The sequence below is a fragment of the Pogonomyrmex barbatus genome, unplaced genomic scaffold (genome assembly GCF_055798465.1).
Source record: "Pogonomyrmex barbatus isolate J1 unplaced genomic scaffold, ASM5579846v1 scaffold13, whole genome shotgun sequence".
Classification (NCBI taxonomy): domain Eukaryota; kingdom Metazoa; phylum Arthropoda; class Insecta; order Hymenoptera; family Formicidae; genus Pogonomyrmex; species Pogonomyrmex barbatus.
Genome location: NW_028297109.1, coordinates 6,164,913 through 6,190,214, shown reverse-complemented (window position 1 = coordinate 6,190,214; position 25,302 = coordinate 6,164,913). Strand labels below are relative to the sequence as shown.

The 25,302-nt window shown below is 33.2% G+C and overlaps 4 protein-coding genes across 14 annotated transcripts in view; 3 read left to right on the top strand and 1 right to left on the bottom strand.

Moving 5' to 3' along the window:
• Positions 1 to 7,925, top strand: part of sif (guanine nucleotide exchange factor still life) — a 45,619-nt gene extending 37,694 nt beyond the window's left edge. For all 10 annotated transcript variants that reach the window (XM_089072333.1, XM_089072332.1, XM_089072331.1 and 7 more), the window contains one exon: positions 159 to 7,925. In XM_089072333.1, coding sequence (XP_088928459.1) covers positions 159 to 337 — 179 coding nt within the window. In that variant the 3' untranslated portion in view covers positions 338 to 7,925. The remainder of the gene's footprint in view (positions 1 to 158) is intronic.
• A 144-nt stretch (positions 7,926 to 8,069) lies between these two features.
• On the top strand, positions 8,070 to 19,445 carry LOC105429862 (NPC intracellular cholesterol transporter 1 homolog 1b). Of its 2 annotated transcripts, none has more exons than XM_089072341.1 (23): positions 8,070 to 8,418; positions 10,143 to 10,354; positions 10,737 to 10,867; positions 11,072 to 11,207; positions 11,338 to 11,536; positions 11,647 to 11,763; positions 12,260 to 12,477; positions 12,748 to 12,846; positions 12,936 to 13,138; positions 13,473 to 13,673; positions 13,789 to 13,993; positions 14,100 to 14,216; positions 14,656 to 14,836; positions 14,941 to 15,068; positions 16,157 to 16,408; positions 16,627 to 16,790; positions 17,098 to 17,213; positions 17,482 to 17,624; positions 17,817 to 18,013; positions 18,184 to 18,415; positions 18,648 to 18,761; positions 18,884 to 19,046; positions 19,126 to 19,445. In XM_089072341.1, the coding sequence occupies exons 2-23, from the start codon at positions 10,184 to 10,186 to the stop codon at positions 19,134 to 19,136; spliced, it is 3,498 nt and encodes a 1,165-aa protein (XP_088928467.1). In that variant the 5' UTR covers positions 8,070 to 8,418; positions 10,143 to 10,183; the 3' UTR covers positions 19,137 to 19,445. The 2 variants fall into 2 exon arrangements, with proteins under 2 accessions (XP_088928467.1, XP_011641381.2); XM_011643079.3 differs by having other exon boundaries at positions 8,070 to 9,712.
• Positions 19,446 to 19,850: 405 nt separating this feature from the next.
• LOC105429863 (polyubiquitin) lies at positions 19,851 to 22,163 on the bottom strand. The gene is made up of 2 exons (XM_089072346.1): positions 22,004 to 22,163; positions 19,851 to 21,477 (listed from the first exon to the last, which is right to left on the bottom strand). Exon 2 carries the CDS (start codon positions 21,468 to 21,470, stop codon positions 20,091 to 20,093), a length of 1,380 nt encoding a protein of 459 aa, XP_088928472.1. The 5' UTR covers positions 21,471 to 21,477; positions 22,004 to 22,163; the 3' UTR covers positions 19,851 to 20,090.
• A 572-nt stretch (positions 22,164 to 22,735) lies between these two features.
• On the top strand, positions 22,736 to 25,183 carry Tctp (translationally controlled tumor protein). The gene is made up of 5 exons (XM_011643081.3): positions 22,736 to 22,893; positions 23,287 to 23,357; positions 23,499 to 23,686; positions 24,021 to 24,291; positions 24,721 to 25,183. Exons 1-4 carry the CDS (start codon positions 22,866 to 22,868, stop codon positions 24,250 to 24,252), a joined length of 519 nt encoding a protein of 172 aa, XP_011641383.1. The 5' UTR covers positions 22,736 to 22,865; the 3' UTR covers positions 24,253 to 24,291; positions 24,721 to 25,183.
• The last annotated feature ends 119 nt before the right edge of the window (positions 25,184 to 25,302 follow it).

Below are 25,302 nucleotides of genomic sequence, written 5' to 3'. Positions count from 1 at the left end.
AAAACATAAATATTTTATAAAGAACATATTTATATAAATTTAATTAAAATATATTTAAATCAAATGTGCCTTTTTATAATACAATTATCTTATTCTTTTAAAAAGAATGTATATGCGTAATGAAGCATTGCTCCTTAATGTGTCGCGATTTGTGGCAGGTTCGCCGATTTGGAAACCACGGGAACTACCCTCTCTGGGGGAGGCAACCACGTTGCCACGTAAGGGTAAGTCGGCCGGCGAGTTCGCGGACATGAGCTCGAGCCACAGCGCCTCACGAAAGTCTCTGATAGAAATCAACAATTGTGCTCAACAACCTAACTTTAATAATCACGTTTAAGTTGAATAATATCGAGGCTGACTCGCTAACGAGGTAATATCCTTAAGTTCCACTACCATCATTAAACGCAACCGACACCACCATCATCACCACCATCATCACCATCACTATCACCACCACCACCACCACCACCACCACCACCACCACCACCACTACTACCACCACCACCACCATTCACCATTACTACCATTATCACGATCAGGCGTAATACACAGAGATAATTATCCAATTATTGCGATTATCACGATATCGATACGCGAGAGACACGTGTCCGCCGCCTACGTGGAAATTCGCGAAGACTGCGCTTTTTCCCTCCGCTCTCTTCCTCATTTCATCGTCTTCCAGCAGGAATCCGTATGTGCTTGCATACAATCGATTGCACTACTTAAAAGCAAGCGAGATGCTCGATCGAGCTTCCATCTCGCTTTAAAGAATTTGATTGAAGATTTAAGTATCTTTTTCTCTTTATGTTGCATTTTTTTAATAATCGACATATTCAAATAATTAAAAAAGTAAAGATTAATGATGTAATCTTAAAGTTAAGATAAAAAAATGTTACATTAAGATAATTCCAAATTCTTATGGTCGTGGAAATAATTTTGATTTTGACAATCGTAACGCGAACGATTTCGAAGTCGAAGCTATGCAGAGCAAATTGCTGGCTCTGAAGACAAATGATATTATAGGAAATAATAACTTATTAAACTTTATGATTAATAAGTTATTAAAGTTAAGTTAATTAAAGTTAATTAATAATTTATTAAGATTTTACTAGTTTAATCCAACGCCAATCGTGAAAGACTGGTTTTTCGAAGACGCTTACAATATATAATTTAAGTTTATTTATTTCTGTAAAAAATTACATCTAATTAAGCTTCAAATATTTTTTAAACAAATTCTTTTAATTCTTTGAAATTAAACAAAACATAAAGTCTGAGTAATCCCTTTCATATTTGCAAAATTTGTAAATAAAGTAAAATGCAAATTTGCACATTTTTTTGGTATGTTATAAATATACACATGTCGAATAGGGAGGAACTCTAAGGCAAGATTAATAATAATAAGATTGATAGTGCAACGTGACCTGAGAGACCAAGAAACGATGACTTAAATCATTGTCTCTCGGATGTATATCCATTTGACTACATCATTCACCGGCATAATTTCGACATCGCCGGTTTCACAAGAGATTCGATCGCTTTTTCGAGAGTCAGCGATCGAGGTCACGTTCCTCGATCCTCTCGATCCCTTCCGCGTGGACGGCGGCGCGATGATTCGAGGAGATAATCGGCTCTGTATATAATGTTAATAATGATATCGTCATTACCGTCACTATAATGATTATCATCGATCGCGATCGAGCGCTCGCGCGTAGCGCGCTCGTTACGTTGTTTCTCATCGTTCCACCACGCCTCCCACACACATCTCCCATTTTTTTATTATTATATGAAACCGTCGTGAGATGCGCATCACACCGTTGACGATGACGTCGGATGACGCGACGGCGCAGCGAAGGCACAGCGAGAGAAAGACTTGTAGGATCCGCATGTTAAAAAAAAAAGAAGAAAAATCGAAAAAAAAGAAGGAACGAGAGATGCGATGAAGTGATTCGCGCGCGTAACGAGTAAGTTTTAGCGGTTAAAGAGAAATCAATTAAGACGAAACGTCGTATATATATATATATATATATATATATATATATATACAGAAAATATATGTATACATATTATACATATAGAATATTATGCGAGCGAGAGAGCGAGAGAGCGAGAAAGAAAGAGAGAAAGGATGGATTTGTGAACTGCACTGTAACGTCGTCCACGGTTCCCCCTCCCCTCCCCCCCCACCCTCAAAAAAAGAAATAAAAAAAAAACGTTCCGCCGCGTGTTAACCTGTTTTCAGGGTCGAGCATCCTCGCCAATATAGCAGACTTTATTTTTAACGTTACTTAAGATACAAGAGAGAGCGACTGAGCGAGCAGTTGAATCTATGTATGTGCATATGCATGCGCGAATATATGTGTGTATATGTGTGCGAGACAGAGGGTGAGAGAGAGAGAGAGAGAAAGATAGAGTGACGGTCAGAGTGCTCGAGACCGAAACTGCGGGATGAGATGCGCCAGTGTAACAACGAGATGCATTAGGAGCCCATGATGATGATAGCGTGCAGGGAGGATGAACGAGAGAAAGCACGCGCGAGAGAAAGAGAGAGAAAGAGAGAAGAGAGAGAGAGAGAGAGAGAGAGAGAGAGAGAGAGAGAGAGAGAGAGAGAGAGAGAGAGAGAGAGAGAGAGAGAGAGAGAGAAGAGGCGCACACTCAACTTTAAAACGTACATATTGATTAGGGAACGGCGAATGATATCGGCACCGGAACCTTTCACGATAATCCGACACATTTACCGCGTTGTTAATGGGTATTAACGATAAATTAAGAATGGTATCGAGGGATTAATACGTGTAAATTAGACGACAGAAAGTATCCACATAGACGTATACCTACAACCAAAAAATATGTATAAATAAAAAAATATATATACACGCGCACACACACACACACACGCGCGCGCGCGCGCGCGCACATACACGAACACTGGTGACGCGAGCTTAGGATGTCTCCCAAAGAAAGGAGATCATTCCAAGGATGTTCGGCGAATATCCCGAGAATACTTCCCGAGAATATTCTGAATCTCTCCTACTCCCGAATATTCCGGAATATTCGGATTTTCCGGAGGAAGGATGTTCCCCGGAAAAGAGATATTCCGAGAACATTCCTAAGATGTCTCAACATCTCACGTCACATATCACGCGCGACCCGTGCGCATACTCGAAGGAAGGCGGATGTCGCGCGCAACGACGCGATTGATCAATCTGATAGAACGTGAACGGGAGACGTTCGCGAATCTGCAACGATCCTAGATAGGACAATAAAGGGACGGAAACTTGAAAACTTGGAAAGGGCGTCGAGACCTCGTCGCATCGCATTTCCTTCGCTCGAGGAATCTCTGATTTTGGTATCTTTCTTTTACCTACGATTCACGGTTCCCGATCATGAAGTTAGCGTATTATTAACCGAAGAAGAGATCCTAACGGATCCGTAAACGGAATCGTAAATTCGAGCTTAGACCTTTCTCGACGTTGATCCCGTCAGCGCGATGAGAATGACATCTCGAGTTACGTTGATCGTAGATCTTGCTGAATCTCGGATATCGGTGTCTCTATCGATATCGATCTTCTCGGTACGGTCAATCACTTGCGATAATCATCGAAAGACTTTCTGCAACGATAAATTGGCGAGGATCAGTACCGCAGGAGAGAGTACGGGCATTTCGGAATTATCGTTTAGAGATCGTTAACGTCTCCGTTCGACGCTCCGTGCCGACGATCGTCTTCCGCTCGTGGACGAGTAAGGACTTAATTGCCGATTAATGGGATTTGATAGTCATATCGAGTACTGATACACAGCGCATACGCACATGTTCAACCACGTTGTCATCCGTGACGATCCGAATTGGATTTCCCGTCGCGATGTCCGTGCTTGAAGCGAAGCGTGTAATATTTTGATATTATAATACTGTAATATGTTACAGCATTATAATAATGTAATATTATACAATATGTTACATTATATATACAATATTATAAGTTTATATAGATGTGAAGATCGCGTGACGTAAACGTTGCGCGCAGCATCTGGAGAGAAGAAAGAAAGAGATCTAAATTCTAAAAGCTCGAAATCGATCGACCAACGTGAAACCGCTAAGAATTTAATGACGTAATGTGCGACGCGAGTTTTCCACTTGATGCTTCTCGCAGAAGACGCAGAAGAGCGCGTCGAAATACGCGAACGAAAAAAAAAAAAAAAAAAAAGTCGTGTTAATATGTATTCGCGTGAAATCGCGTCAATTATTAGTATATTTCCGAGGAGTGTAATTATACGAGTACCAATTATATACCGGACAGAATACTATTGTACAGTGTGCATAGAACGGCGGGCGAGAGACGGGTGGGTGACGCGTTTGATCCTTTCCTTTTTCCTTCGTCGCGGACCGGGAGGGAGGTTTTGTCTGTAACTTATACGAATGTTTTTATTCGAACGCTGTAATATTGCTTCCATCTCGAGCGCGTTACCACGCATTCGTATATGCGTGCTTTGAACACAGATTTCTTACGATTTTACGAGCCACCGCGCGGAATACCTCTGCGACGTGTGCGCGCTTTTGCGAAAATGCACCAAGTGGTTAAAATTCACCAATTCACCTTGACTGCCAGTGGATTGCAATGTGACTCTATAAAGATATTTTTACTTAGTTTAGCTTTATTATGTAAGTTTAAATATTACAATTGACGGACGTAGGTTTTTAAGAATTGTATATTTTATACTTTAATTATTCCACAAATTATTTTGAAATTATCAAGAAATAAAAGATGATTATTATTAAAAAAAAAAAAAAAAAACAGACAGTCAAGAATATAATTGAGATCGATTTCATCTTGGAAATCTGTTACTTTTGAAAAGTCGATCGGACGCTCGCTAGATTTATCTCGCGAGGCGCGCGTGACAAGATAACGAGAGAGCTCTTTTTTTCTTCTTCCGCTTGAAATCGAGTATGCCATTACGCAAATCCTGCCATCCTACGCAAAGGGAAATCTCTCAGAAGACGGAAATGTCAACGAGAATTGAACTGTAAAATCGCGACATTCAAGGACGTGAATTTATCTCGAGGAAGAAATTTCTTCAGAGAGGAAGGACACGTTCTTCGATAAAATGTGCCGGAATAATTTTTCCTCCGTTTATCGGAGAGCGGAAGTGTGAACGAAATGTAGTGCCAAAATTGTCGTATAGCAATAATTAGTAGGATTAATATCAGATTGACTCATAATAAGTGTTCAAGAGAAGTTCATCGAAAGGTGAAATCACAATAGAGACTTATCGCTGAAATATCACGACTAATACTCTAGCAATTAGTCATTGCTGGTCTTTAATCGCTGACTAAGAAATTATGCCCAACACCAAAAACGTATTTTGAAATTTCACTGCAGAGAAATGCTAACACGGCTATATAAGTAAACTACGGAATTTACGTAGAAATTTGACGCATCGGCACAAAGATAATGCTTTTATCTTGAACTGTTGTACTTGAGCAATTTAACGTCGCGATTTTGTGCTTCGATTTTCCTGAACGGCTATTTATGACGCGGGTAACGAGTTCGTTGATTATAAATTTTTTTAACAAAATTGGTTTATGCTTGGAAGAACTACCAGAAACAGATAGGAAATCGCCGTGTGAGATGATGACGCGAATTAAAATTGTTTCATGCCAGGACAATCTTTCTTGCATCTAACGCGAGAAACCGAGCGGTGTGATCTTTAGACTTTAGACTTCCGACTGATTTTATTCTGATCGTCGTTGCTTAGAAGCTCGTCAATAAGGGAACGTAGTGTCAATAAGAGGGATGGCAGGAAACGAACAGATGCACACTATGTAGACACGTACACATAGACACAATTCGCGTGCACGATCACGCGAAACACGTACACGACAGTCACACGAAATATATCTAATAAGGCATCGGTTAAGGTCTGACAGCGAAAAAAAAAAAATAATAAGATACCTACTTACTAATTACTATAGGTGAGAACACACATGCAGATTTAAGGAAAAAAAAATTTACGGAGGACCTTCTGTTGCTCGAATTATTGCATTGTCTACTATATATAAATTTTATTGTATAAATTCTGTCGAGAGAGGCGCGCCTCCGAGCGAGAGTCGATGTTTCTTTTTCTCCTCGACCCCCGTGTCCACCTAAGGATCTACGAGAAAGAATTCGGGAAAGAGAAAGAGAGAGAGAGAGAGAGAGAGAGAGAGAGAGAGAGAGAGAGAGAAAGAGGGAAAGATAAGGAGGCTGAGCAAGGTGCGTAATAGGAATCGAGGAGTCGCTCTTGGATATAAATTTTGCTTGCTGTCGAGATATCGATTTCCATATCGACACGACAATCCGTAATGTTACCAAGATCTTCTGTGGACTCTCGCAGAGGACAATCTTGGACGTCCATTGCGATAATCAATTATGTTTATCCTGACATAAACAATTATATCTCTGATAAATGTAAAGTCCAGTCTGCAATTGTGAAAACAATGTCGGAAGCATAATTGCCTCTGTATTTCAAGTACCGGGCACTTTCTTTTTCGTATCTATAATATACGTATGGATGACGTTCGAAAACGCCTCGTCACTGTCATCTTATCGCAGTCAGGTGGTCTCTAATCGAAGGTTAATCGAGCTTAAGATAGGTAGACAGTACGCCTTGTATCTTTATCCTTATCTACTCGCAAATCTCGCGAAAAAAAATTGAAAATATATTGTTGAAAGTTAAAGCTTATTCAATCAGCTGTTTCTAATGCAAACACGTACGTCTTGTATGATTTTCATATTAATATTCACGCAAATTGAAGTGAATGCTTGATGTACGAATATTAAAGTAAGATAAAAGGCAAGATTTCAAAATAGAAAGAATAAAAACGCACAATTTATAATTTCTTTTTAATCAACTTGAAAAGAATGATTAAATGATTATTAGTAAACTAAAAATCAGAAATTTATTTGAACGAATATCGAGTAATTTAATGAAGGTGATCTGAAAAGAGAGTTGAACGAACTCTTTTAATCAGGGTTGAACGAGTCATCTGATTGCTCGCGATTCCTCGCAGTTTACGCACTTTCCTCGGCGATAAGTCAAAAAAAACAAAAGAAACGAACAGGGTCGAGACACTCTAGCTCGGAGACGTATCCCAATAGTTGGCCTAGTACCAAGTTTCATATTTTTCGCCCTCCCCCCCCCAGGTACGCAGTGGATCGTCGAACGATTGATCATCTATTGTATGATTATTAACATTCTTCCAGAAATTTTATTGATATATATATATATAAACTTTATCGCTATCGTTGAACATAGTAATATTTGGGGGTATATATGATTAGGGCGATACCTTCGGTATTTATTGGGGACACCGAGAATACTATATTGAGAGAGAAAGAGGGAGAAAGAAAAGAAAAATAGGGGAGAATAATGGAGAGAGGGGTGAAAGAAAAATATGGGATTGGTAGGATTATTATATATATAAATATATAGGATATATAAGGGAGAGAAGGGGACACAGTTAGGGGCACAGTTTTGAGGAAAAGGACGGGGGTGGGTGATAACGAAACGAAAACGAGTTAAGAGGTGTAACGATGTAATGAGTCTTTCCAGAGGAAACGAGATGAGAGGTACGGAGATATATGGGAAATGAGTCTCTTCCTTGCGTTGAATGTAAAACGAGCTGGGTGGCGAGAAAACAAGGATGAGATTAAATAATTGCACGTATGCGAGCGGAAACATGATACGCGCAAGAGAGTATAAAAAAAAAAAAAAGAACCCTTTACGTTTTCTCAACTCATTACGTGAACGGTACGTTAGCAATGGATATATTATGATTACGATGATTGCTATATTCGTTGTTATTGTTCCTCGGTTGTATGCGGAGACGTTTAAGAGTGATCCATTTGTACAATCATTGAGTCATTAAAATATGATTATTCATTATGGAAGCCCCATCGTGTTTCGCTTTCTTTATTCCCCTATTATCTCCGTTATTTACGATAGACATTATGAATGTACTCCATTTTGTATCAATGAAATTATCATGTCAACTAACAATTAATTGTCAACGAATTTTATTTATTGCAATTTGTAGCAACTGCACAAGAATATTATAATTAGCTGTGCTAATTATGATAATTTGATTAATCTTGCTGAAGAAAGATTTCTTTAATTACTTTAATTATTAAAAATTGAATTTAAGTTAAATATGATACTGCTTTTTATAATTAAAAATATACAAGTTAATTGGTTTTGACTGATAAAAAATTTTCACAGCTTTTGCAGATATCAATATTTTATATTTTATTTCTTGAGACAAATTATATTATATGGTATGTGCAATATAAATACAAAAAGCTTTATCACATTGTTGAATGGAAGACAAGATAACTGCGCAGGTGTTCGATAACTGATTGAGTCGTGAAGTTAATAAATACGCAGGTGAGTAAACTAAATAGTTAAGATCTGTCTATATACTATAAGTGGCTCTTGAATTTATTTAAATTGAAAAGAAAATTTATTCATTTATTTAAGAAATTTATAAAAGAAAAATATAATAATCTTTTTCGTAGAAAGTATTTTAAAAATAAAATAGGATAGAGGATCAAATGTTGCAGTAGCGACAATTCATATGTATTCCTCAAATAAAAAAAGGAAACGACGTTATCACTCTTCTATCGATGCCTATCACACCTAATTTAATCTTGACTGAAAAGATCTCAGTATCCATCGAATCGGCTATATTCCGGTTGATAAGATGGCTCTTTGAATTCTTTTCGTGATAAGCCACCGCGACATCAGATGGCCCGATAAATGCGATTTGATATGGAGATGTACACTGGTCATTCGAAACAGTTGTTCATTCGATCTGGAAAAAAGAATAATAACTGGCGAGCTTAAAAAATCGTCACGTGACTCGTGCGTGCTTCATTTCTCGGTCAAAGACCCGTCGAGTTATCTAAATATCTCGAAACTGCCTCAATCGCACGTAAAATCGCGAAATGAAATAAAACAAAAAATCGGCTAAGCAAAAGACGAAGCTAACAAAATCTTCATACGGGTTACGTTACAGTGATCATCACAAAATTACTCGGAAAGTGTTACGGTGCACGCACGTCACTGTTTAATGTGTTCGACGAAAACGATGAGCGAGTCGTCACCATTCCAAGTTAGATTCCAATGAGATCGTGAGAACAAAGAAATTTCGACTATTCGTGATGCTAAAATAGATAATGCGCGATCGAGAGCGTTTAACACGTCGAAAGATTTATCGCGCGGAAACAAATGAACGCGAGATGAGAGTTCGAGTTCGAGGAAAGTGCATCGTCGAGGGATGATATTTATCACGTGTCCGACTTGTGATTAATTTGCCCGTAATAATAGCGGCGTTCCAAAGCCGCGAGTTTAATTCCCGCCGCCTCGCGTCACGGGACGTCGATCGCTGTTGAACTTCGAGCGATTTTTGGATGGACTCAAATCTCGATGAATTTCTTGATCACAGTATTTTTTGAATATCGCGATATGAAACAACCGGGAGTGTTCAGCCTCCTGCTCGCGCTGTGTTGCGTCTCGATCGCGGCGGACGAGCGGTTTTGTGCGTGGTACGGTGAGTGCGGAAGAACGATTTTTTATCCGCGGACTTGCGTGGCAAAAAATATCACCGCTCAGCCAGTCAATGACGAGAAGGCCGAAGCTCTTCTGAAGAAAAGATGTCCGCACTTCTTTGAAAATAATAGTTCGTATCTCAAAAATTATCTTTGCAAGGCTGATTTCCCAATCGCGCGTCTGCCTTAAAAAAATTAAAAAAAAAAATTAGTCTTCAATCAAAACGAACATACTGATATATAAACGAAAGTATTATAATCTTCTTAAAAATTTTAATCTTGATTTAATTGAATTTGTATCGATGCAAGTATTACTTTCGCTCAACTCAAGATTAAAAATCTTCTATATAAAGATTATAACACTTATGCTTATATATGTGAAAATATCTAATATTATTTTTATAAAATACAAATTCAATCAAAATTAAGATCAAAATTCTAAGAAGATAATAATTTTTTTCTAAGAAGATGATAATATTGTTGTTATTATATATGAAAATATATAGTCTTGATTTAAGACTGATTTTTTTCTATGTAATTGGATCATTTGACACTTCGCAGAATTGCCGAAAACATGCTGCAACGCCGATCAGATTATCACGATGGACGACAGTATGAACAAGGCTGAAAGTATATTTGGCAGGTGTCCGACCTGCGTAAGAAATATGTTTCGAGTAATCTGCGAATTTACTTGCAGTCCCGAGCAGAGTCGTTTCGTGAGAGTGACCAATTCTTCCATAGAGAACGGCCTCGAGTACGTCGTTGAATCCGAGGTGATCCCCGAAAATGCATTCTGGTTACTGTAAAAATCTTCTAGTTTTTATTAAAAAATTTTTTATTTAGAATTTAAATTCTTTTAAATGTCTAATTATTTATATCTGTCGTTGATTTATATTTGTTATTCTATCCAGTTAATTTTTCTTGTGAAAAGATGAAGTCAAATGTAAAAAATTAATAGGAAAGACTTAAAAAACCATAAACGAATAATTATGAGTTTCTAAAAGTCAAATAATGAAATAGCGTAACAGAAATAAAAATGTTTAATTGACTTATGATTTGCGATCTAGAAATAATAAAATAACATAAAGAAATAAAAATGTACGATTAACATATAATTTGCGATCGCAAAATTTAAGAGTTCGTACTTATATTTAGGTACACTTGACGGAGGAATACATAAATGCGACGTACAATTCCTGTAAGAATGTTGTTAATCCTACCAGTGGAAATTTGGGCATGGACCTGGCTTGCGGTCCGCACGGGGCTAGCCGATGCTCACCGAAATTGTAAGCAAACTATCAAAGCAATTGCAACAAAATATAGTTATATAATAAATATAATTAAATAAATTGTAATTAATTACTAAAATATAATATATTATTAAATAATTACATATGTAAAATATAATTAACTCTAAAAATAAACAAGACCTCTTCTTCGGTTATCATTGGATTTCGATGTTTAATAAAATAATTATATAATTTTTAAAGATGGTACGAATTCATGGGCGATCCGGAATCAAACCCCTTCACACCCTTCCAGATGACATATGTTTACGACATGACTAATGAATGGGGCGAAGAGCCTTGGAATGCGACAGCTAAAAATTGTAGTGAGCCTTACGACGTACGTGCAAGAAAAATAAATACTTTTCGCACTTATTCCTCGCATAAAAAAACTTTTGACAATTTGGAATTTGTTTATTTAGCTTAAACATCTTACAATTAGGTCTGGCATTTTTCATATCTGTTATTAGGACTTGTCCAAAGCCTGCAGCTGCGTCGACTGTCCTACCGCTTGCCCCTTCACGAAATTAAAAATTAATTCACAGAAGATGTTCACGATCGGCAAACTTAATGGTTACGGTGTTATCGCGGCTATACTTGTCGTTGTAATCACGATCATTATAACCGCGATCATAACCACTTCATACACCTTGTACAAGAACAAAAAAAGTATGAAGAAAATTTTTAATCAATTCTGGATTTATTAGAATTTATTAGAATTCCTTTATTTGAAGTTATTCTCATGCATACTATTTTCCTAAACATTTCTGCATTTCTAGGTGCATTTCTTTCTAAACATTTCTGGATTTCTTTTAAAATGTTATTGAAAAAAATAGACGGTTACAGGCAAAGCTACCAAAAAATCTTCGAAATAGCCTTCGCTGTATGGGGAACAGGTAATTATATTTTTTTATTAATATTAGATGCATAAATTAATTCAGTTCCTTTAAAAAAGTAAACTAAAGTTATAAAAAAGTAAAGATTTTGATTAGTTTGTATTATTTAATCCATAAATGAAATTTGAATTTTATAAAAGAAAACATTACTTTACACAAAACATTACTTTTCTAATATAATTCTCTTAAAAAAATTATTTTTATTATGTATGCGTATGTGTGTTTAAAATTTGTTGACAGCATGTGTTTATATATAGATATTACAATTTTATTAAATTGTATTATACATTTTTTTTGCAAAATCAAATAAACTAAAATTATTTTCAAAATAAAGAATTATTATTTTTGATAGCATTAAATAATATTATTTTCCTGCCATGCTATTGCACACATATAAAAGATTGTTTCTCACATCGAAAATGTAAACATAAAAAATAAACATAAAAAAACAAATTTGAAGCTGTAAATAATATTAATAATTATTAATATTTAACAGCGTTCGCCAAATATCCCATTATTACTTTGTTCACAATCTCGTATGTCGTTCTTGGTCTGAGTTACGGGATTATGTTCCTTTCGGTGACCGTAAACCCCATAGAAATATGGGCAGCGCCAAATAGTAGATCAAGGATAGAAAAAGATTTTTATGATAATCGATTCCAGCCATTTTATCGGACTGAACAGATCTATATAAAATCTGTTGGACTTAGCAAGGTAAGCCTTTTATTGTGATAAATAATAACATAATTAATATAAATATAATTAATATAAATTCAGCCTATGGATAGTCTCGACATCTTATACGGATAATGCTTGTAATATTTAAAATTAATATTTCTTCGATATTAAAGATTTTTATTATCCTTTATATTATATTCTTTAAATTTAAAAATTATATTTTTAAATTTAAAATTATTATATTCTTAAATTTAAAAATATTTGACTTTTTTAATAAGATAATCAAGATAAATCTTTTCGCGATAGATAAGTCACAATACTTCAAACGGAGTTTTAGAGTTTGGGCCAGTGTTTGACAATGATTTCTTGCTAGCCGTATATGACCTGCAACAGCAGATTCTTCAAGTATGTTATTAATGAACTCCTATTAAGGAACTCCTTTAGAATGCGATGTACAGATTTAAGAATCTAGCTAATATTTTTGACATTCGTAGATAGGTCAAGAAACTGGCGAAGGATTGGAAAAGATTTGCTATGCTCCAGTACAAAGCGAATTCACTGGGCCAGTTACTCTCAATTTGTGTACTGTGCAAAGTGTATGGGGATATTTTCAAAATGACATTAAAAAGTTTAACGAAACAGAGATTATAAAGGGATATAAAACTAATTATCTGGATCGTCTGTACAAATGTATGCAGTGAGTAATAATCGATTTAAATTTCTTTATTTGTTCGATGCAGTAATAATATTCAATAAAAATGATTTTCCACAGAATTTTCTTATTTATAATCTACAATATTAATAATATTAATAATTATTCTTAATTTAATTAAAGGGAATAATCTTACAATTAAAGAAAAATAAGTGCAAAAGTATCAAGCAAATTTAAATAATAATTTTTATTGAATCTTCAAAAATATATTTATATATTATATTTTTATATATTATATTTAGCATTCAATTAAAATTATTTTAAAAAATTTTATTTTGATTTTTATCTATACCATATATGGCTCTAAATTGCTTTTCAGAAATGCTTTTCATCCAGATTGTCTTGCACCATATAAAGGACCCATAATACCTGCCATAGCAATTGGAGGTTTTCTGAGGGAAAATGAGTTTCAATATGATTCCTCAGATTACATTAAAGCGACAGGATTAATTTTAACATTTCTGGTGAGAAATTCGCTCAATGAGACGGAACTTGTGCCAATCTACAAGTGGGAACAACGGTATGTAAAAATTAAGAATGAAAAATAAAATATGATGTACATATTGAATGACATAAAACATTAATAATTATCATAAAATAAACATGTTAAACCGTGCGATTATTATAAATTTTAGTTTCCTCGACTTTATGGAAAAGTGGAATCAAAATGATCGACCGGTCTTCATGGATGTCGCGTGGAGTACAGAAAAATCAATACAAGATGAGCTAGATAGAACCTCGAAAGCGGAAATGATAACGGTGGTTATCAGTTATCTTCTCATGTTTGTTTACGTCGCTTTTGCTCTCGGAAAAATTAAGGCTTCTATTGTTGGCTGCTTTGTAAGTTTTATTATCGCCTTTGATATATCGAAAAAATTGTTAGAATATATATATATATATATATATATAAAATTTAAATACTTTAATTGTGATTTTTCAATTTAAGAGAGAAAGCAGAATCGTATTGAGCATCGGTGGAATCATCATAGTTATAGCATCGGTAGCTTGTTCTCTTGGCATTTTCGGTTATATTGGCGTGCCAACTACTCTACTCACGATCGAGGTATTCTAATTTAAAGATTAGTATATAAGATTGGTATATAATTCCCTAAATTAATAAAGAAGAACAAAAAGAAGTCAAATGGAATGATAATTTATTACAATTAAATTTGTACAATATTAAATTTAATTTTAATGAATTGTCATTGCATTTGGTCTATTTTTGTTTTTCTTATTGCAAATGTGAATCATGTTTTATTTATTTCCTTAAATTCAAAATATTTATATTATTTTATATAAATCTCTCAAGTATATAAAATTGAAAAAATTTGATTATAATAAAATTTAAATTGCAATTGTGTAAAATATTAAATTTAAATAAATAAAAAGAAGTTGTCAAAAAATTAAACACACATTGATCAATATTTCATGAATCAATTTTAAATATATTTAAAAAACATTTATAAACGAATAATAATTTAGTGGTAAATTGTTTTATTCAGGTAATTCCTTTCTTAGTGTTGGCTGTCGGAGTTGACAATATTTTCATCTTGGTGCAAAATCATCAGAGAAATCCTCGGAATAATGATGAAACGATTCCGGAGCACATTGGTCGAGTTCTAGCTGCAGTCGGACCCTCGATGTTGCTTACTAGCACATCCGAATGTTTTTGCTTTCTTATTGGTACGATAAAAAAATATTGATAAATTAATTAATTTTAAAAAGTATAGCAAGAAAATCTTTCTTTTTTCTGATTATAATTACAACATAAAAAATAAAAACTTTAGGAGCATTTTCTGCAATGCCAGCGGTGAACACCTTCGCAATGTACGCTTCAGTGTCAATCTTAATTAATTTTCTCCTTCAAATAACGGCTTTCGTCGCTTTATTGACCCTGGATTCTCGGAGAGCTGAGGTAAGTTACATGAATTTTTAATATCCATTTCTGAAAAAGGCACGTTAAGTCAATACTCGAATGTATCGAAGTTATTGTTATCGTTTTTTCCGTGATGTCGATTGGTTCTCATTGCGCTTATTTATATATTTTATATTTTTATTATTATTAATTATATATTTTTTATTATGCAATACGATTCCTCTAATTATTTTGGATAAAAAAGTATTAAGGTACAAATGTCAAAAAATCAATAGTTCACGAGATATTTTATATTTTATTCTGGCATATTCGGACACCTTGTATATACACATGATACGTATCATGATAAGAATATATATATTTAACATAAACATTTGCGGAATGCAAAATGAAGAAGATTGGTCTTTGTCCCATGTCTCTACGTCTATTTTTTGAGAAGTTATAGACTTTTAAAAATCGGCATGTGCGCCCCATGAAAAAAACGATAAAAAAACTCCCCTCGCAGTTTTTGCTTAGATGTTTACACTTTCTTGCCCTCCCAAAAAAGATGTGAAAACACGTGTAGTACAAACCCTTTGAAATGCGATATGCCGCCGACGTGGATGTACACTTGCGCCATCTATTGGATGGATCGATATCGATTGTGACTGTGGTCGGTATTGTCAATATCTTCTTAATAGTGTAACAATATTATATAATTTTTGCTCTATCTGTTAAAAAAGGTAAATAGACGCGCGTCTGTAGTGTCTAGTAAATGAAAATTTTATATGAGAAAAATAATGTTTTTAATAATAATTAATAACAAGCGCAAATTATTGGAATATTTTCCAATCATTTTTATTATTAAAATTTTAACTTCTATAAGAATTTTATATATTTAGAAAGAAAAACAAAACATTAAAATTTAAATTTTATAGAACATATTTAAATTTTATAGAACTGTTATCTTTAATCCTCATTCACGGCCCTTTTTTTTTCTTCTTTTGTACTTATTTGCACGTTTTGCAAATATGAGCTACCCTATTTATTTTAAATGTCTCTTTAACTGCAATTAATATCTCAACTCGAACGAGACTCTCAAAGTTTGATCTGTGCCATTTTTGAAGGAAACGATTGTTATTTTGTAGAGCGATCGTCTTGACCTCTTCTGCTGCATTTCATCCAAAGATAATTCGATCAACGAGCGCAATGGTATCGTTCATACAATTTTTGAACGTACCTACACACCGTTTCTAATGAAAACGCCAGTTAGAATTGTCGTGATAACGATTTTCGTCGCCGCTCTCGCTACTCATATCATCGTCTTGCCGCAAATCGAAGTTGGATTGGATCAGAAGCTCTCGATGCCCGAAGATTCTTACGTTCTCAAATACTTCAAGGTAAAGAATAAAAAAAAAAGAAGAATTGAAAGAAAAGAAATGGAAGTCATCAAATTGTAATTATTAAAATTGTATACTTATCCAAGAGTTTAAAAATCGAAATGGCAAATGAGAAATCTTTCATCTTTCTTTAAAATTAAAGGGAAAACATCTTATATTATTGATGCAAATATCGTATCTTACGTTACGTAACTTCAATAAGCATTATATATTTTTAGTATATGGAAGATCTCTTATCGATGGGTCCACCTGTATACTTTGTGCTGACCGAAGGCCTGGATTATAGCAAGAAGGAAGTACAGAATATTATATGCGGCGGCCAAGGATGCAATACGGATTCTTTGTACACGCAGATATATTCGGCTGCGAAACAATCCAATATGTTTGTATTCCTCGCGAGTTTTAGAAGTCTTGGAAAAATGTTGCAAACTCCCATAAATAAAGCTAAGAAAATAATATTAATACAACTTTTTTCTGCTTCGTGCTTTAACGAGTAATAATTTATTATACTATTTTTATGTGCTTTTTATGACTGAAACTAATCACTATTGATCACTATGACGTTTGCAATTATTTTCCTGAAACTTTTTTAATTATTTCAATTATGGAAAATAATTTCTCATTCTCTATTATATGTACAATACAGAATGTTATATGTACAATACTTAATTAATTAATAATTGTTCCAGATCCTATTTATCTAAAGCAGCTTCCTCTTGGATAGATGATTATCTCGATTGGTCGATGATTAGTGGCTGTTGTAGATATTTCGAAAACAATCAATCGTTTTGTCCGCATAATAATGGTATGCATCGATATTTTCTAAAATGATTATATTATTAAAATGTCCATTTCTATTAATTTTAATCTCGGTTTAATTTCTAATTCTTAATATTAAAAAAAAAGATGAAGTAAATTAAAATTAAATTAATTTTTTAAAATTAAATTAATTTACATTTAACTTAGAAATAAACATTAATCTTTAAATTTAGCTACAATTTTTTTTCTTATTAACTTTGTAATTTGATTTGAATTAATTAAATTTATCTTGATAATAATAAATTAATTTATAGGATGGTGTAATAAATGTGAGATTACTATAGACCAGGATATTTCTCGTCCGGATGCAAAAAGTTTTAGGAAATATATTCCTTATTTCGTAAAGGATGTTCCGGATGATAAATGCGCCAAAGCTGGTAGAGCCTCTTATTATGATGTAAGTCACTTGTTATCAAAAACTATTGTTTTTTAATAAGTTAATATAGTATAATATTTAAATAAAGAATTTTTCTCAAAAACAAACTTCTCTCAATTTCTTAGAATCAAAATGCAGCAGCAAAAATTAAAATAAAATTTAAATTTTTCTTTAACAATAAAATCCTGATAATTAAAATTTTCGTTTGAACAGGCAATAAACTATTACTACGACGAGTTTGGATTGAGCAATGTGAGCGATTCATATTTCATGGGTTATCATACGCCCTTAAAAAAATCATCTGATTGGTATGAAGCATTGCAAGCTGCCAGGATAATATCAGAAAAAATTACGAATATGATTAACAATGCCAAAGTGTCTAATAAAGAAGTTTACGTATTTCCATACAGGTAATAAGATTCAATTGGTTATAATTAAAAAAAATTATATAACAAATATATATAATCTTAAAAGAACAGTTGTCTTACAGAATGAATTTCTATAAATTTTTCAAAACATTTTTATTTTTCTTCACTATTGTGTATTATATTATTTACCGAATAGATTTTTTGTGTTTTAGTGTTTTTTATGTGTTCTACGAGCAATATTTAACCATCTGGCAGGAAACCTTGTCATCGATAAGTTTATCCCTTGCTGTGATCTTCGTAGTAACGCTATTTCTGACAGGATTGTCATTATTCTCTGCAGTGATAGTCGTTCTTACTGTTTTGATGATAATAATCAATCTGGCCGGCCTAATGTATTGGTGGAACATAAGCTTGAACGCAGTTTCTCTCGTAAATTTAGTCATGGTTCGTATTAAACTATTAAAATTTATTAATTCAGCTCTAATCACATAATAATTGCTACTATTAGTTTAATAATATTGTCATATATGTATTTATATTTATTTCTATTGTAATAATGAAAAATTTATTATCATCAAATCATATTCTCTATACAGAATATTATTCTTAAAATTTATCAATAAATGGTTATAATAAATTTATTATGCTATTATGCGCTGAATTATGGATTTTATAGGCAGCTGGTATCTCCGTAGAATTTTGCAGCCATATAGTGCATTCATATATCACATCTGCAGCAGTGACAAGGATCAAAAAAGCATCGGAAGCTCTTTCTCTAATGGGAAGTTCTGTAAGTTTAATTAAATATCGCGAAACACAAAACGTGATTTCTTATTTCAGATATCTTATTAACATTTAAAAAAACTAAACTAATTAAATTAACTGAATTTATTCACCTTCGCTATTTTGCAGGTATTCTCTGGGATTACTCTGACTAAATTTGTGGGAATCGTGGTGTTGGCGTTTGCGAAGTCGCAGATCTTTCGAGTCTTTTATTTCAGAATGTATTTAGGAATTGTTCTGTTTGGCGCAGTGCACGGTCTAATATTTCTACCAGTATTATTAAGCTTTATAGGTGAGTGACGCCTAATCGTTGAAGCTATTAATTTTATGCAGTAATATAGCACAATAATATAATTGACAATTAATTACAGGACCTGTATAAAAATATTTGTTATTATATAGAACTGAAAAAACAGCACAAATGAACAGCACAAATGAAACATAGTTAACTGCCACTCCATGTGACTTGTAATATATGTTTGTTTAGAAAAATTAGCAGTATGATTAAATTATTTCATTAGGATAATGTAACTCTAAGAAATGTTAACTTCCAAATTGCATTGTATACTTTTTAATATGTATGATAATGTTTGACTGAATATATAATTGAATATATATTAATTCATGTATCACGATCATTATACAAATAATCATATATATTTAACGTGAATAAAAATGCAATTTCTCATTATGTCTTATTTATAAAAAAAAAGCTAATATTCTTATAAAAATTACATATATTAATACACATATCTTTTTTTTTAGTATTAGAAAAATAAAAAAAATGTATACTTAAATATAGATCTATTAATAAATAAATAAGTCAAATTTAGAATTTTATCAACATATATTAATGCAAATAATTGCTGAATCAAACATCAAAAAAGAAATTGATAACTTATTCTTTATTCATTAAGTATTAGAATTCGACAAGATTATAAAATCAAATAAAATAATTGTTTTAAAATATATTTAATATTTTACCACATTAACGATATCATGAGCTATAAGCTAATATATTTGAAAAGTTTTATATAATATATATAATGAAATGAACAAAATAAAATTTAAAGGAAAGAGACTTATCTGAGATAGATTAACTTGGAATGCAATTTAATATTTATTTTACAAGAATGCGTCCATTGCGTATATTTATCTGGATTAGTTTCTTACATTCTTGTCATACATTGAGGTGAATAATTATATTTTTAAAAATAAAATTATGAGCAATATCCATTTGAAGCATAAATTAAAAAAAAAAAGGATGGTCAGCGCTACTTCGATACTACCAGTACTATTTAATTTGCGACTACCGATGTTTTTGTAGATTTCCAACTTAACAGAATTCACCTCCACGAAGTCGTAAAACTAAGTGAAGTGTGGATTCCTTTTGAATGTTGTAATCGGAAAGAGTTCTGCCGTCTTCCAGCTGTTTGCCAGCAAAGATTAAACGCTGCTGATCAGGTGGAATACCCTCTTTGTCCTGAATTTTGGCTTTGACGTTTTCTATGGTGTCCGAAGCCTCAACTTCAAGGGTGATGGTTTTTCCTGTGAGTGTCTTGACGAAGATCTGCATTCCTCCACGAAGTCGTAAAACTAAGTGAAGTGTGGATTCTTTTTGAATGTTGTAGTCGGAAAGAGTTCTGCCATCTTCCAGTTGTTTGCCAGCAAAGATTAAACGCTGCTGATCAGGTGGAATGCCTTCTTTGTCCTGGATTTTAGCCTTGACGTTTTCTATGGTATCCGAAGCCTCAACTTCAAGAGTAATGGTTTTTCCTGTGAGTGTCTTGACGAAGATCTGCATTCCTCCACGAAGTCTTAAAACTAAGTGAAGTGTGGATTCTTTTTGAATGTTGTAATCGGAAAGAGTTCTGCCGTCTTCCAGTTGTTTGCCAGCAAAGATTAAACGCTGCTGATCGGGTGGAATGCCTTCTTTGTCCTGGATTTTGGCTTTGACATTTTCTATGGTATCCGAAGCCTCAACTTCAAGAGTGATAGTTTTTCCCGTGAGTGTTTTCACAAAGATTTGCATTCCTCCTCGAAGACGCAAAACCAGATGTAGTGTAGATTCCTTCTGGATGTTATAATCAGAAAGAGTTCTGCCATCTTCTAGTTGCTTGCCAGCAAAGATCAAACGCTGTTGGTCGGGCGGAATGCCTTCTTTGTCTTGAATCTTAGCTTTTACATTTTCTATAGTGTCTGAAGCTTCGACTTCGAGAGTGATGGTTTTGCCTGTGAGAGTCTTCACAAAGATCTGCATTCCTCCTCGAAGACGCAATACTAAATGGAGTGTTGATTCTTTCTGGATGTTGTAGTCGGAAAGAGTTCTGCCATCTTCCAGCTGCTTGCCAGCAAAGATCAAACGCTGCTGATCGGGTGGAATGCCCTCTTTGTCTTGGATTTTGGCCTTTACATTTTCTATAGTATCTGAAGCTTCAACTTCAAGAGTGATGGTTTTGCCTGTGAGAGTCTTCACAAAGATCTGCATTCCTCCTCGAAGACGCAGTACTAAATGGAGTGTTGATTCTTTCTGGATGTTGTAGTCAGAAAGAGTTCTGCCATCTTCCAACTGCTTTCCAGCAAAGATCAGACGTTGCTGATCTGGGGGAATACCTTCTTTGTCCTGAATTTTAGCTTTTACATTTTCTATTGTGTCAGAAGCTTCCACCTCAAGAGTGATCGTTTTTCCAGTAAGAGTTTTCACAAAGATTTGCATGATGAATCTAAACAAAGAAAAGAAATATCGTTTTATAATAAATATTAATTTTCCAAATTTAACAACAAAAATTATTACAATACAATAATAAATGTGTTGATTTTGTTTCTTTCTTTTTTCACAATTTAATTTTCACAAGTATTTTATTAAAATAAATAGGTCACTCTAGGAAATGTGCTTAGTCATAAGATTTCACAATTATAAAAAAAACATCTGTTCACACAATGGCGTCTGTCCGAAACGACGACTGACCTAATAATCTAGAATGATAGCTTGTTTGTCCAACAGCTATTATATTCAATATAAAATAAAATTTAAAATTGCAATATTTTATATGTTTAATATAAAAACATAATTCAAAGCTTACGGTTACAAACTTTATGTGTAGAATAATTGATTGTGTCATACGAAAGAAACTGTAACTTAGCAAAATGGAGGGCGGTGCTTGGTAAAAAGGAGAAATCTAGTCCATGTAAAAACAGCGACGGATTTTCGTATATAAATGATGAAATGTATAATCACTGAACGCTCACCCGGAATCGAAACTCTCAGCAACTATTGATATCCAATGCAATCGAGATTCTTCGATAAAAGAAGCGCACAAATGTCTCCGACGTTCACGAAGAAATTCACACTTAGTCACACCACTTGGTAATGGAAGCAGAGGCGTTGGGAGAGAGGAACAGCTGAAGATTTCCTGCGCATGCGTGAGCGTATCATCGACCGATATAGATTCATGAATGATTTACATTACAGATATATATTCTAGGGATTTTATAAACCATTTCTTAAGTCTCGCATGCATAAGTTCCGGTCTACAATAGATGATTTAAGTTTTAAGCCATAAGAAATTGACCAATCATAGTCGATTATGATTCTCCTATTCTTCGACTATGATTCGTCCATTTCTTATGGCTTAAGGTTTAAATAATCATCTATTGTAGACTGGGACTTAAAGGAATATAATCAACAAAAAACTTACAAGAACACGTATCTAAATTTCTAAGAATTTTCCAAATTTTTTAAAAATCACAAATAATTTAATTCTTAAAATAAAAAGTTTATTTTTTGATATTGTGATTCTTGAAAATCGTGAAAATTATAATAAATTTTTAAAAATTTAAATAATGTAATTTTCTCGCCGATTATTTTTCTCGATATTTTAAAATTTTTGAAATTTCTTATTTTTTACGATTTAAAATTCTTAATTCTCTAGAGGCAACACTGAGTTAGTGAATTTCTGTCGACTCCAATGTTACCTTGGCAGCCTTGATCATACTCACGTTGGTAGACGATTCTCGACGTTTGGCGAACCTCCTTCTTTTCCGGTACGCTCATTTGGGTGACCGTGTCTTTTAGTTTTAGCTGCAGTTGAATCTTTCTCCATCTTCCACAATGAAGATTTATAAGGATATTTTCACCGGTGAGTGAACAAAAAACAATTCCTATAATTGCCTGAGCTAAATACTCTTTATTTTCATTAGCGAGATGAGTTAATTGAGTTTCTCAAATAATCATAATATCTCAAACTCGGTGGTATTTGGACGAGTTGAGAAATATTCCTCTATCTATCGTTTCTCTTATACAGAATTATATTTTTCAAAGTTTCGATATTGCATGAGAAATTAACATTAGTTTATCATATGATTCAGCTATTTAAAAGCACCATTGAATTCCTAACCTCTCCATATGTTAAAGATAGAAGGGATTATAGGAACGATATGTTCGTTTAATCGCTATAACATCATGAATTCTATTTAAAGTCCATATAAAATAAGACAGAAACTTACAAAATTGTATTTTGTTTATCTTTTAGGGGATGAGATGTTCTCTGATACCTACAAAATCAAGCTGGTAGATGATGTGCTATATGAAGTATATGGCAAGGTACACACACATACACACGTACATACACACACACACGTACATACACACACACATACATACATACACACACACACACATTTTTTTATAAAGAACTTTATGTAGAGACTAATGACTTAATTTCTTCTGATTCAATTATTTCAGTTAATTACCCGCAAATCAGGTGATGTCGAAATTGCTGGTTTTAATCCTTCTGCTGAGGAAGCTGATGAAGGCACTGATGAGGCCGTAGAATCTGGCGTAGATGTCGTATTGAATCATCGCCTTCAGGAAACATTTGCCTTTGGAGATAAGAAATCTTATACGTTATACCTTAAAGATTACATGAAAAAGTAAGTAAATCTTTATCCTTTTTATTTATTATTTATGCATTTATGCATCTTATGGCAACATGAATCACAAATTGAATGTAATGTGCTAGCATATATGTATAAATTGAATTGGAAAGTATCTTACATCATATTAATATTTATACAAAATAAGATTTAAAAATATGTATTAAAAATTTCCAAAATTTATAAATTAATAAGAAACTACATTAAAATTACTTATATAGTTTTCAAATAACTTATAGTTCTTTTAGAATAAAATTAATAAAAAAAAGAAGCAATTCTTTTTGATTTCTTTATTTGCATAAGATTTAAATACGTGCAATTTTTTTTACAGATTAGTAGCAAGGTTGGAAGAAAAGGCACCTGATCAAGTAGAGGTGTTTAAAACAAATATGAACAAAGTTATGAAAGATATCCTAGGGCGCTTCAAAGAGCTGCAATTTTTTACCGGAATTTCAATGGACATCGACGGAATTGTCGGCCTCATGGAATACCGTGAAATCGATGGCGAATCTGTGCCTGTACTCATGTTCTTCAAGCATGGTCTTGAAGAAGAGAAATTCTAAGAAATTCCTTAGATATTCAATAAATTCTGGACAAATTTTGTGAGTCATGTTTTTATTCTTATTAAAATTTCTATTAATTTACCCAGTATCAATTTATCCAATCTACCTTGTATTAGCTTCATATTTAAAATTCTTTATGTGATATGTCCAATTAAGATAATAATAATAAAGTAATAATAAAACAAAAAACGAGAGAAAAAAAGAGAGGAAGAAAATATATTTAATATGTATAAAATATATTTACATGTAAATTCGTGGCAAACATTTTATTTGTGTTCGCCGCTGCACAAACATGTTAGATCAAATTGGCGATCAGATTCTCACTGCGACGACTTTTTAGGCGCAGTGACTAATATTAACCAGACATACTTTAGTTTTAGTGAAATGTTTTATTAATGTTCGATTAGAAAATTGATATATTGATCCTGTCATAGAGTCTAATCTCTATTTTTATATGTGCTTTTTCAGGTAAACAGAAAATCAAGACTGCACACATGCTGAAAAGCTGTGAAATTTAGTTAAAAATTGAAACGAATCAGTTCGACTTCCAATCTTAATTTGCAATGCAATTACTTTAACAGTATATTAAATAAAATCTCCGTTAGCGATTACTTGATAAAGAATTGTACATACTCTGTATAACGTGAAGGAAAGTGGCAACAGAATTTTTTATAGCAATGTATTAAAAATCAGTTGCGAGGTGTATGTAACAATGTTATCGTTTTTTTTTTTTTTGTCATTCGTGTTAGACAATCTTATTTATATCAAAAAATAGTAACAAAAATGGAAGATGGGGAAAGAACTTGCAGTGATGGACTTACATCAATGATGTAATGTTTACAATTATGTTAATGTCCATATCAATGAACAACAATTTCTGAACTATATTCGACTTAATGTCCATCGTAAATAAAAAATTTTTTCCACAGTTTTTTATTTCTTTTACTTTTCGCATTTCTCTTTATTTGTATCTTCCTTCGTTCCTTAATTGCTCCCTATAGTCAATGAATGTAACTTATGTAATATATGTAATTTATGTAAGCTATAGTA